We start from the raw sequence: 13,704 nt of genomic DNA on the forward strand, positions 1-13,704 counted from the left end.
ACTGGACCAGTGGTCATCATAAAGCAGGATGTAGGGAAGTTGGGCACTGAAAGCTGAACGGAAAACAGGTAAGCAAACTCATGTTCGTCTTCTCCATTTTGCCTAGTGCAGACCTAGCATCACAGTTCAAACACACAATAAAGAAAACAAGTATTTCCCATTTCTGCTGAATGCTAAAACTAATATGTTGTCTTGCTGATTAGGGTAGACAGAGCTAAGAGTTAATTGCCATTCTCTCATACAGACAATCTACAATAGGTTGTGCGCTAGGTGAGAGAGGTCTGTGGCTATAACAGAAGTCAGTCACAGAACCACTGTAAGCTGGAAAATTGCTTCTGCTCTTACAGCCTTCTGTCCATCTCACCATTCACATAGGTAAATATATACAAGGCTTCAAAATTCAGTATCTTCACAAGGAGAAACCATTATTCATTGTCAGAAAGTCCCTGACTATTCAGCTACTCTACCTTCTGTCTGGGGTATTCATGAATCTGCATGCTTGCTTAGGGAAAGAGAGAGAGGACCAATGGGAAAATCCTATCTTTTCTTTAGCAACTTTCCTGGTTCCACTTCTGCCTTGTCACAGCCCTTCCAGTTAAAAAAAAAAAAGAAAAAAAAGAAAAACTCAGAGTGACATCGAGTGGGTGAAGTTAAAGCTAACCCCATTTGGAATTTTTCTTGCTTTGAGGAGTAAGGTAAAGGTTTGTTCTTCCCCCTTTGCACAGTAGCAGATCTGATTAGTTTTAATGACTCAAAGGAGGCTCACATGTTGCATGAACTATTCTAAATTTAAGTCTAATTTTTGTTATCTAGAATGCAACAAGCTAGCAAAGACAGCACACTGGTGTAAGAGGGAAATTAACTGTTAACCCCCCTGCCCCTTCCACAGTGTGGAATGCTGAATCCAATTCTGCTTTTTCTTGTTGCATATCAGCATGCCCTGTGCAAAGACACTGCACCTGGGAACAATGCTGACTTCCCTAAGCTACCCACAGATGTTCAAGATGATTTATGGGATTGGGGAGATAGTACAATGATTATGCAAGAAGCCTTTCAAGCTTGAGGCACCGAAGGTTCCAGGTTCAATCCCCAGCACTACCATAAGCCAGAGCTGAACAGTATTCTGGTAAAAATACAAAAAACCTTGAAATAAATTTAAATAAAAAAAAGAAAGACTGCTCATTTCCTCCCTACTGCTGACAAACAGACAAAAAGAAGGGCTATGATGAAATGACAATTTCAGTATTTTCAGAAATAAAATCATATAATACATAAAAATAAAAAGTCCCTAAATCAATTTATGAATTTGATTACTGGTAACTATGCATTCAAGTAAAAAAAAAAAACCAAACTGATGTATCAGTAATAGTATAAACACAGGACTTTAACTTCTTGACAGTTTTCTATCCTATGGGTTCTTATTTATCTTTAAAATTGTTTCATACTTGGGACCAGGCAGAGGCACACCTGGTTAAGTTCACACATTATAGTGTACAAGGAATTAGGTTCAATCAAGCCTCCGGTTTCCCACCTGCATGAGGAAATCTTCATGAGTGGTGAAGCTGGGCTATAGGTGTGTCTCTGCCTCTTTCCCTATCTATCTCCCCCTTTCTCAATTTCTCTGTCTCTAGCCAATAATAAGTAAATAAATAAATAAATAAACATCTTTTCATATTTATTGCAAATTTGGTGATTAGGAAAATGAAACAAAGCCCTACAGTTGTAGTGAATATCTGATTTTCTGATATATAAAAAATTTCTAATGAGCTGAAGGTGTCTAGTCACTAACAGTATTCTAAAAAGCAGGGTAAGTCATTTCATAGACGATGTATTATTCCAGAAACATTGGAATATAAACATTAATTCAAATTTTCATACAAATTTGTAAATTTGTGATAACGAAGCCTCTAATCGGCTTCATTTCTCATTAAAAGAGAAAATATTTATCACCTATGTATTAAATGAATAGAGTTCAAAAAACTATCTTGGTAGTGCCAGTGGAATATATTAAAACTAATCAAATAAAATTATGTATTTATAGTTCACATCTGATTTTTGTTAAAAGTGATATGATCCAGAATGAGTCATTCAAGAACCCCCAAATAAAAGATACTTTTTCATGTCACATATTTCACCAGCTTGCTTGATTTTGACAAAATAGCTTAAAAAAAAAGTGTAAACAAAATATTTTCTGAGATGAAATCCAATGGTAGGTTTTCTTTTCTTTTATTCTTTCTTTTTTTGTAGACTAGAATTTTACAGGCAAACAAGCATGTCAATACCTCTCATGTGAAATCAGTTTTATATTTTTACTTTCAAATTCTAGAAATAAAGAAACACAAGGTGTCCTATTCATAGAATATATGTTCCTTCAGACAGGGACCTGCTACTGTTTGTTTATAGAAATTGGGGACAATGTACATGTATAATGATAAGTGAGATTCTCATTACCTTTTCTCTTTTATTTTTTAAAAATAACAGTTTTAATACTTGGGCGATGGTATTTATTTTGGGGAATAAGCCTTCCCATTTAAATTGTTTCTATCTAGTCAGCTCCACAATACCCTGAAGATTTGCTAATTGCTCTTTTAAACAGTGGGGGAGGTGGGAGAGCATAATGATTATGCAAAAAACTTTCATGCCTATGGCTACAAAGTCCAAGTTCAACCTCTGACACACATGATACTCCTGGGATATAGAGATCAGATTTAAAGGGAAGTAGGGCCATCTTGACCTCTCCGTATCAACTTCACAGATTCATAGAGAAACCATTTACCCCATAACTGAAAGATTTTCAGGGCCCTGACTCTCTCCATCCTTGAGGATTTCCTTTTGAGGAGTGCTGTGGTATAGTCTTCTTGTAGCTCACTTGCCCAAGGACTTTTTAGCCCAGAATGGTGGGACTTAAAAGGAATAATATGTAACATCTGCCACTTAGAAAATTAATATAAAAAACATCAGCCATTGACTCAAGTCAAGCAGAGTTGAATGTTCATAAATAAATCAGATACAAAAATAAATAAAATACTTCACAGTCCTAATATGTGAAGGAATGGGAATCAGACACCTAGGTTTTGGTTGAAAGAATGCAAGCACAGAAAGCCCAGATCCCCCAGTGGAATTGCTTAAGGACAAAGGATCACTAGGAGACAATGTTGAACCTCTTCTATCAATCACTGGTCTCAGACTTGGCTTACTTAGTGACAGGGGCTCTTCTTCCAATTAAAATATCCCAGCTGTACAGACTGGACAATTAGCAGCCACTGCCCCCATACTCAATGACATACACCTGCTGCAAGAGGCTAGTTCCTCACTGAGAGGTGGCTCTTTCTCCAGCTTCAAAATCTTATGTTCTCCCAGCTTTGTGGGTTATATTGGCTCTCAGTCTGTTCAGTAGCTGTTCTGTGCCTTCTACAAGGAAACTTGGGTCATCCAATGTACCCTTTTCTCCAGTTCATGTTCTACAGGTCAAGTATTCCTCAGGAAAAGTTTTACTGAAGCTCTCACCTGCTGGTCCACACACATCCAGAGCTACCAGCTCAGAACTAATTTTTGGCTTGAAGTTGGGCATGGTGAGTGATGGGGGTTGGTGGTGGTTGGGTAGGCCTATTTCAAAACCCTCCCCTCTCACTGCTCAGCTTTGGCTTAAGGTGGTACTAGGGACTGAACCTGGTCCCAGGCATGAATATCTTTTTACATCACCATTATGCTATCTCCCTAGCCCTTATGAATAAACTTTATTCCCCAAATTAGCCACATACAATCATTGTTAAACAAGATCTTTCTGCTATCATTTACATAACAGGTATTAGTAACAACAGAGAGAGAGGAAAAAAGAATGAGACATTTCAAGGGTGGGGAGATAGCTAGCGGCTTACATAGCAGACTTGCTTGCCAGAAGCTCACAGATCCCAGGTCCAATTCCTGACACTACTATAAGGCAGATCTGAGCAGTGCTCTGATATTATATATATATATATATGTGTGTGTGTGTGTGTGTGTGTGTGTATTTAAAAATCCATTCAAAATAAAATTGAGAGGGCTCCTCTCTTCTTCCCCCCTTGTCTTCATTATCTCTGCTTTAGTACTATGATACTAGCAATTAGATTTACTCATATTTTATTGCTCCATGAATAAAAGTATCTGGCCTGTGGCCCCCTCATCTGCACTTAAATAGGATGTGATAACTCTTGAGAAGGATAATGGGAAGAGCACTTCTCAATGCCCTTTGCCCATTTTCCATCATAGATAAGCAAGGTGAAACCATAATTGTCTCCAGGGGTCCAGAAACTACCTCTGGGAACTGCATGGATGTCAACTAATAAGTTGGCGAAGAAGCGAGGTAGACAATGGAAGGCTAGGTAAAGCACAAACCTAAGGATGGGAGGAGGGAAAAATGAATAAACAAGCTGGGTGAAAAAAACAGAACAGAAACAGCAGCAGGGAGACCTAGGCCAAATGAAAAATAAAACTGCTATAAAGCTCAAAACCACATCAGGAGGACAGAAACAACAACAACAACAACAACAACAACAAAAGGATGGAAAAGAATAGCCAGCATGTCAGACAACCACCCAAGAATGGGGGTCAGTACTGAAGTGGAGGACCACAGGGAGAAGTCAAAAGCTAGACATGATGAAAATCACAGGAGTTATAACTTGGAGGGTTACATGGAATAAGGAACGGGAAACATAGGAGGTGGGTGCTGAGTAAGAATGATGATAAAGACATCTTGGCCATCTTTGTAAAAAAAAAAGAGGGGGGGAAGGGAAGGGAAGGGAAGGGAAGGGAAGGGAAGGGAAGGGAAGGGAAGGGAAGGGAAGGGAAGGGAAGGGAAGGGAAGGGAAGGGAAGGGAAGGGAAGGGAAGGGAAGGGAAGGGAAGGGAAGGGAAGGGAAGGGTGAAAAAACGAGTGTGTTTCAAAGTAATTGCTTTCCGAGGGTCACCAATTAACACTACTCTGGGTCCTCTTCCAACACCTGTGAGCTTGGAGCTTTGCAGGCAGGGCGCATTAAAAAGGAGTCCAGGACAATGCTCCTCCTCCTTTCTCCCCGTTTATTCACCCGAAAAGAGACGTTTGTATCTGAAAATCCAGTTCTCAGGAATCCCAAGCTATTGAACTTTTGTAATGCGTTAGGACTAGTGGGTCCCCAGCTTTAGGTGTGGGACAGCCCTTTCTACAAGTTGAGCTTCTCTAAGCATTTATCCTGTGGGTTTCCTAGGGAGAGAAAAGAGCAAGGAAGATGTGTATGTCTTCGGTGTTCCGAAGACAAATAGCACTGGTGGATCAGCACCTAAGTTGAACCTCCTCCTCCCTCCAAGAGCGAAGATGCTACTTACGTCGAGGAAGATGGACATGCCCTTGGACAACTGCATGGCAGAGCTGAGTTCCTCTGAGGAGTTGGTAGAAGACGGCGAGGTCTCCCGGGAATCCTCCATCCTCTGGAGCTGGAGCTGGAGCTCAGTTGCTGGAGCTCAGGCTGCTGGCTTCGGACTTGGGCGCGGCCGCACTGCTGCTCGCCGCCGCCGCGGGCTGGGGAAGCGGAGCCCGACTCGCTCGCGCCTCCCTCCCTTCCCCGGAGTGTCAGCGCCAGCTCCTCCCTCCCTCGCGGCCTCCACGCTCCCACGCGCTCACACTCGCGCTCCGCCCTCCCCTCTGGCGGCGCCTCGATTGCTCTCATCTGTGCACTTAGCAATTTAGCAACATGCCGCCCAGTTAGCCAGACAGGGGACACTCTGACCCTAGCACCCTCAACAACCCTGCAAGTGATAGATGTCAGGGGATGAGGGGGTGGGGAGAGTGGAGTCCTAGTCCATCCCACGGCCACCCACGCACCTTGAGGGAGGAAGCAATTAAAAGGGGGGGGTTGCAATTGACAGGGGTCGGGTTGAGGATTTGTTCTCGCAGCCAAAATGCAACTGATAAGCCCCTCTGAACCACCACCCCCAGTCCGGCTTGTGGTGGACATTGCACATTTAGAAAGAAAATTTTTTTCATCTTTATTTATTTGATAGACACAGCCAGAAATTGCGAGGGAAGGAAGTGAGAGAGAGAGAGAGAGAGAGAGAGAGAGAGACTTGCAGCACTGCTTCACAACTTGTGAAGTGTTCCCCCTGAAGGTGGGACCGGACACTCGAACCTGGGTCCTTGCACACTGTAATATGTATGCATAACCAGCTGCGCCAACCCCCCTACCCCCCACCTCCCCCCCACTAGAGAGGAATTCTAAAGAGAGTGTACCCACTTTGGCTTTTCTCCCCAGAAGGTCATCCACAAAGGTAGATGAGTTAATGGATATAAGTGACTGATGGGGAGCTGAAGTAATAAAGCATTCAGCTCTGGATACTCAAGGCAGGGGTTTGAAGTCTGCCTTCCTTATGCTGTGTCTTGTAATCTAGGAGTGTGGCTTTTTCACATTCTTTTTTAAAAATTTTTTTAAATGAGCTATACATAGAGAGATCAGAGCACCGCTGAGCTCTTTTCTGTCACACATTCTTTTTTTTGTCAACAGTAAAATGAACTTACCTCAAAGATACTCAGAGGCTCAAATGTGATGCCACCCACAAATCTAGTGCTACTGGCTGAATAAAATGTCAATATTGCAATATGGCAATGATTGACAGGTGATAGTGAAGCAGCAAGTTTTCCCAAGTTGAAGCAACAACAAAAGATGGCAGTCCTTATCTATGTTTAAGAATTTAAGTTAGGTGCTTGTTTGATTAATCTATGAGGACTACAAAAAGAATCATCTCATATTCAGTCAGGAGAGATAGATACCCAGTTTGGGAGGCATGGGAAATGTGCAAGAAGGGGAGAAAGGGGCAGGTGTCAGCAGCTGGTAAAGCGCACATGTTACCATGCACAAACTCCCACCTGCAGGGGCAGAAGGAGCTTCATGAATGATCAAGTTGTTGCAGATGTCTCTCTTTCTCTCTCCCTGTCTCCCCAGCCTCTTTCAATTGATCTCTGTCTCTATAAAAAATAAAGTTGACCTGCATCCCTGGTAATATTGTTGTACAACCAGACTTAAGAACTTCTTTTAAGCACTGATTTGCAAAGCATGCCTGAGACATTAATGAATGGGATAATAGGGTACTGAATTTAAGAAGGCAGTTACTCCCAGATTCAAGCAAGTACAGGATCTCACATTTTATGATTTGTGCAAAATGTTTCACTCACTTTACCCTAATCAGGATGCAGTTACAGAGCATGTAGGCATCAAGGATAGGAGGGAGTTGTAGACTTTTGAGTTTCATACTTTGATATTCTATAAACATACAAATTTTCTAACCTGCAGTGAGGACTGGGATTTTGTATGTCTGGACAGCATACATACAGATCTTGTGTTTTCCTAGTGCTATGTCTTTGCTTATGCCATTCTCTCTACCTGGAAAGTGCTTTCCTTCTTCTATTAACTACAGATTATCCACCATTCTTTAAATTTCAGTATCAAATGCTAACTCTTTTATCAAACTATTTTTGGCTCTGTACTGTATGTTTGCAGACCTGTCCTAATGAAGGAGCATATTCCTGGGAGGCCACACATGGGTGATCTGAATTGGCTCCATCAGTTCTCAAAGGTAGAGTCTTGCTTGGAAAACGTCTGATCTTTTCTTGCTTAGTCTTTCTTACTTTCAGATAGTTCAGATTTGGAACCCACCCAACAGCTGGCACATGCATGTTAGCATCTTGCACTGTTAAAAATATATTTTTTTATTTAATTGCCAGGGATGCAGGTCAGCTTTAAAAGGTGACCACAAATCAATAGACACTATTTCTATAGAGAGATAGGTTTCCTGCCCTTGAGGGACTGTGACTACTTGTAACAAATAAAAAACAGCAGAATTTGATGCTATGTGCCTCCTGAGATGTGGGTAAAAGGACCTTCACAATTTCATCTTTTTCATTAGATTATTTGTTTCAGAACATTGGACTTCTTTCAGGAAATCTAACTATCTCAAACTATATATTCGGAAAATCAAAAAATAGACACCCTATCGGTTAGTATTATTGGAGTCCAACCTTTGTGTCATCCGAGCCTGAATGGCATATACATAGTTGTGGCACTGAACTATGTTAGACATACCTAGTCATTTGGGTAGTCTCAGCCAAAATCCCAGACATCATAGAGCAGAGATGATTCAACAATTCTGTATCCTATCTGAAGTTTTGACCGACAGAATATGGAAACATAAATATCAGTTATGGTTTTATTTGTGGATTAGTGAGAATTTAAACACATGAACTTGGCGAGGGGTGAGGGAGGAGGTACCAAACTGTCCCTAATACTGTTCCTGAGAGCAACTGTGGTGACTATCATTAGAGAGTTGGGGTTGGGCAACAGAACTGTGGTAGAGGGTTTGGAACTATAACCCTGTGATCTTATAATCTTGTAAACCACTATTAAATCACTTACAAAAATTACAAAGAAAATCTTGGTATACATTGTTTTATAACTACAGATAATCAAAATAGGAAGCTAAAAAAATTAGCCCATGCTTCAACTCCAGATTCCTTTTTGAAGAAACATTAAATGGGCCTTAGGTTAACAGTGATTTTTTTTTTTTTAATTAAGAATTAAGAACCACTGAACTACTCTTCTCACTACATGCAAAGAAACAGCTGAATAAAATAGAAGCTGGGCATAGATGTTAGAGTGAAGATACTTGAAGTATAAGGATAAAATTCTGGATTAATTAGGTATGGAGTTGGGATCTTAGATTTCAGTGAGGTGGGTGTTGATGAGAGCAGTGCTTTAGAAAAATTAATCTGGTATTTGTGTGCTTATATCATATTAACTGAAAACCTTATTATTTGAAATTTTTATGATAACTATTTAATAAAATTATCCAACAGAACAGTCTGAACAACTCATCAAATGGATACTGGTCATAAGATTCATTCAAGAACAAACACCAAAAGAAGTAGTATTAACCAAGACTATCAAGTTTACAACAATTAGTATATTATTTGCTGCTGCCATTGGAAAGAAAAATGAATAGATTTTCCTGCAACAAGCCCAGTTTGAGTCTGGTTCATTCTAAGTCAGGCACTGTGGGCCTCTCAGCTCTTAAATTCTGTCCTGCAGGTGGAATAATACTTTTATGCCAATCCCATGGTAACAAGTACCCACGATAAAGAAGATTTTCTCTGATTATAAATGAAGAATAGAAGAATGATCAGTAGTTATCATTCAAAACCAGGGAGCTATTTTTTAAAAATTATTATCTTTATTTATTTATTGGATAGAGAGGAGGAGGTAAATAGAGAGGGAGAGAGACAGAGACACCTGCAGAACTGCTTCACCACTCACAAAGCTTTTTCCCTGCAGGTGGGGACCAGGGGCTCAAACCAGGGTCCTTGTGCACTGTAACATGCGAGCTCAACCAGGTGTGCCACCACCTGGCCTCCCCAGGGAGCTATTTGTAACACTTCAGTAAAGACATTCCTTTTACCTTTGCCTCCACAAATAATATTTTCTGTACCTGTGGCATTGCTTATTTCTTCTAATGGTCTGCTACGAAGAAATACAAATTATTAAACAACCAACTTGTCATTATTACTTTTTTTTTTTTTACTATTTCTTCATAAACACTATGCTGCTATAGCTGAATTCTCTATTTAATGAAAAGGTAATGTTCACAGAAAGCTCCTGCTGAAATGGGTGATTTACTAGATTTACATTCACAGCCAAATTCAATAGGCTCCACAATGTGGTAACCAAACATATTTGTGGTTCTCATTTTTATGTAGACAGTATGCATTTTTGAAAACTATTTTCACACATCGTTTTCCTGAAACACAGATGCTTCACTGCTGTATGGAGTATCAGTCGCAAATAGCAGACAGCAGACTTCAGGGAGGAAATAAACATCTTTTTACCAAATTCTTTGTAGCAAAATTCTTGGGGAGGGCAGAGGGAAGGTAGGAAAATAGATCTAGATTCCAACTCAGATATCTTGTGTAAAACTTTGACACGAAAGTTTTTCTAGCATTTTGGGGAATGTATTATATTCAATCCATCTCTGCTTCATGAAGGAACCATTATTTAAATCATTCCCAACAGTCAAAAAAATCTATCTTATATGTTAAAAAGTCACATGGAAGGCAAGCATGTGGGATAACACTTTAGAATCTTTTCGGTTAATTTAGTATGAATTTCCATTGCCTTAGCAGCCTACCCCCCTCTTCCTCACCTGTCCCTACAATATGGGTACGACCCACCTCTTCTAAGGAGGGAAGATAAAAATGGTCTCTGTCCCCTGTTCCCTGATGACTGATCAGACTGAGGTCTTCACATGGGACTTTAAATTTGTATCAAAAGCCAAGAAGAGAGACTTATTTACAACAATGGGCAAAAGCAGTGCAGCATCAAGTGAGCACAATGTAAGCAGAGCCTATAAAGACAGACTTCTAAGAGTCTGAAAGAACTGTGGCTATGATTCCAGCCGTCCTGATTTCCTACCTTGGTCTCCAGCCTTCCTATTGACTTTATAAATGATGCTGGTATCCTTCTAGAGAGTTCTTTTCTGTTTAACCTTTAGTTAACTTTACTCTTAGGTCTTTTGTTTTTGTGATATCACTGGTGTTTTACTCTTTATAGAAAATTTTCAATGATTTAGTACAGTGTTATCAAATATACTCTATCTTACATAAAATCTTCAGAACTTATTCATTTTATAGGTGAAAATTGGTACTCTTTTACCAGATTCTATTATTATTCCCAATGCCTGGAAACCATTTTTCTAGTTTTTGTTTCTAAGAGTTCAACTAGCTTTCTCTGATGGCTTATTTCATTTAGCATGATGGCCTCAAGTTGTATCAGTGCTGTCACAAAGAGTCTATCCAAAGTGTCTCAAGTTAAGAGGATTTAATTATTTCTCACAGTTGAAAATTAGATTGCATGTATATACATATATGTATGTGCATGCCTACATTACATGTCAAGAGGGGAAGGAGTGATAGAAAAGGAGAGAGACAGATAGACACCTGCAGCTCTGCTTCACCACTCACAAAGCTTCCCCCTGCAGGTGGGGACCAGGGGTTCGAACCCAGGTCCTTGCAAATTGTAATACATGCACTCAGCCAGGTGCACCACCACTGGCCCCACAACATACTTCTCAAGGTCCTCACCACTGCAATCAGACAAGAAAGAGATATCAAAAGCAAACAGACTGAAAAAGGAGAAATCAAACCATCACTATTTGCTCATAACATGATAATATGCATAAAGAATCCCAAAGACTCCATCCAAAAACTCCTGGAGATAATTAATAAATTCAATAAAGGATACGCTTTTTATTAGATAATTTTAATGCACTGAGATAAGAGGCTAGCATTGAGAACTAAGTAGACAGAAAATGACAAACTCCCCATTATTACCTGTTCTGCATGAACATTTTTGTAACTGTTGGTGTAAAAATGAAGACTAGGTTCCCGGAAGATGGAGGACTGAGAAGCCATAGCGGCGTGAGCTCTGATCACATCTTCTGGAAACAGTAGGATTTTCTGCCTTTAGCAGGCCAGTCAATAAGGGACCCTATCGGTGACACCAAGGAGGTGACTATAACTTAATTTGGGTTAAGAATTAGAGTAAAGGTGACACGAACTAGCGGGCGGCTGCTAGAGACTTCCCAGGTGGCACCGGGCAAGGCGGGTGGGCCGGGCATTGTCCTCCGCCCAGGAAGGAGGCTCCTCCGCTGGTTGCAGAGCGCTGCTGGGCGGCCGGCAGAGGACCCGGAGGGAGCACTATAGCTCGGGGGCTTTCTCTTGGGAGTCTCCAGGGACCACCGTGACCCTGAGGGCGGATCCAAAGACTTCTTGAGTATAGCTCTCATTGGATCAAAGGACTTGGAGCTAGTTTTCATTTTCGAGAAATCCTTTAAAAAAGTCTGGAGGGGGGGGTTTCCCGGAAGATGGCGGACTGAGAAGCTGCTAGCTGCTGAGCTCCGAACACATCTCCTGGAAACAATAGGATTTTCTGCCTTTAGCAGGCCAGCCAATAAGGGGTCCTTAGACACCAAGGAGGTGACTATAACTTAATTTGGGTTAAGAATTAGAGTAGGGAAAAAAGGGGGGGAAAAAAACCTTTTTTTTTCTTCCTTTTAATTTTCAAGCATACCTCCTTCCCGCCCCCGCCCCCATAAACAGTTCCTGGGGACCAGCTCCTAACAGGATACCCCACACCACCAAACAGGGTGCTTTTTTGAATTCACTGATACACATTTGGGAATATCCTTTCACTGCTCTTTAATTACAACTCTTTTACTTATATTCTCCCTTTTCTCTCTCTTGTCTCTTTCTCTCTTTTTTTTTTTTTATCTTGTCATACACTTCTTCCTTCTTCTTCGCCTTTCTGAATTTGTGAATTATTTTGGGGAAGAAATCTGAGTCAGAGTGGACTCTCTATGTGTGTATCTCTGCTCAAGTTCCCTTTCCCCTCTTCTTACCCATAGAATATACAGTGGATAGTACATTTTCATAACTGTCTATCCTTGCTATCCTATCTTTCTTTTCTCTTTCTTCACTGGGATTTGGTTACTATTATTTCACGGACTGGAGAAATTGTTTGGCTAACTGGTAACGATTAAACTACTTCAATACTTACTTCAGTTGCTACTGTAATTCCTGAGGTTGGTGAGTGCAATTGTCATAAAGGTATTTAGTACAGTGTTACTTGTACTCAAGACACAACAACTGAGGAACAACAGAGCATAAAAAAAAAGAAACACATAAATAAAAAAATGGGTAGATCAAAAACGAATAAAACTGCTACCCCAATGAATGAAGACAAGAGCCCAGAAGAGACTACAAATCAGCCAGAAGTAACCATAGATAATAAAAGTATGCAAGCAATAATAAACTTATTAATCACAGAAATGAAAACAACATTGGAGGAAAGGAATGGCAGTATTAGGGAAACAACAGTAGAGACACCCAAGGAAAATACTGATTATCTTGAGGCAATCAGAGAACTGAAAGCTGAAATAGCTGTAATGAAGAAAGAAGCTGAACAAGGGAAAGCAGACTAACAGAAGCAGGAAACAGAATTAATCAGACAGAGGATGAGTTAGAGAAAACTAAGAAAGAGGTGAAAGAGCTTAAAAAGAGATTGAGAGACACTGAAAACAACAACAGAGACATATGGGGTGATCTCAAAAGAAGTAACATTCGTATAATTGGCCTGCCAGAGGAAGAAACAGAGGAAGGGGAAGCAAACATTCTAGAGGAAATAATACAAGAAAACTTCCCAGACCTGAATAACAGAAAGGATATCAAGGTGCAAGAGGCCCAGAGAGTACCAAACAGAATCAACCCAGACCTGAAGATACCAAGACACATCATAGTCACAATGAGAAGAAGTAAAGATAAAGAAAGGATCCTAAAAGCTGCAAGAGAGGAACAAAAAGTCACATACAAGGGAAAACCCATAAGATTATCTGCAGACTTCTCCACTCAAACTCTAAAAGCCAGAAGGGAGTGGCAAGATATCTATCAAGCCCTGAATGAAAAAGGGTTTCAACCAAGGATAATATATCCTGCTAGACTTTCATTCAAACTAGATGGAGGGATCAAAACCTTCTTAGATAAACAACAGTTAAAGGAGGCAACCATCACGAAGCCGGCCCTGAAAGAGGTACTAAAAGACCTCTTATAAACAAGAACATCACTATAATACTTGCAATATATCAGAGAAAACAGTTT

The 13,704-nt window shown here is 40.4% G+C and overlaps 1 protein-coding gene across 1 annotated transcript in view; it reads right to left on the minus strand.

Annotated features, from left to right (window-relative positions):
* Positions 1-5,637, minus strand: part of NECAB1 (N-terminal EF-hand calcium binding protein 1) — a 187,480-nt gene extending 181,843 nt beyond the window's left edge. Inside the window, exon 1 of the mRNA XM_007517358.3 lies at positions 5,340-5,637. Within this exon, the coding sequence (XP_007517420.1) occupies positions 5,340-5,438 (99 nt within the window). The 5' untranslated portion in view covers positions 5,439-5,637. The remainder of the gene's footprint in view (positions 1-5,339) is intronic.
* Positions 5,638-13,704: the final 8,067 nt, after the last annotated feature.

The sequence above is a fragment of the Erinaceus europaeus genome, chromosome 1 (assembly GCF_950295315.1).
Source record: "Erinaceus europaeus chromosome 1, mEriEur2.1, whole genome shotgun sequence".
Lineage (NCBI taxonomy): Eukaryota > Metazoa > Chordata > Mammalia > Eulipotyphla > Erinaceidae > Erinaceus > Erinaceus europaeus.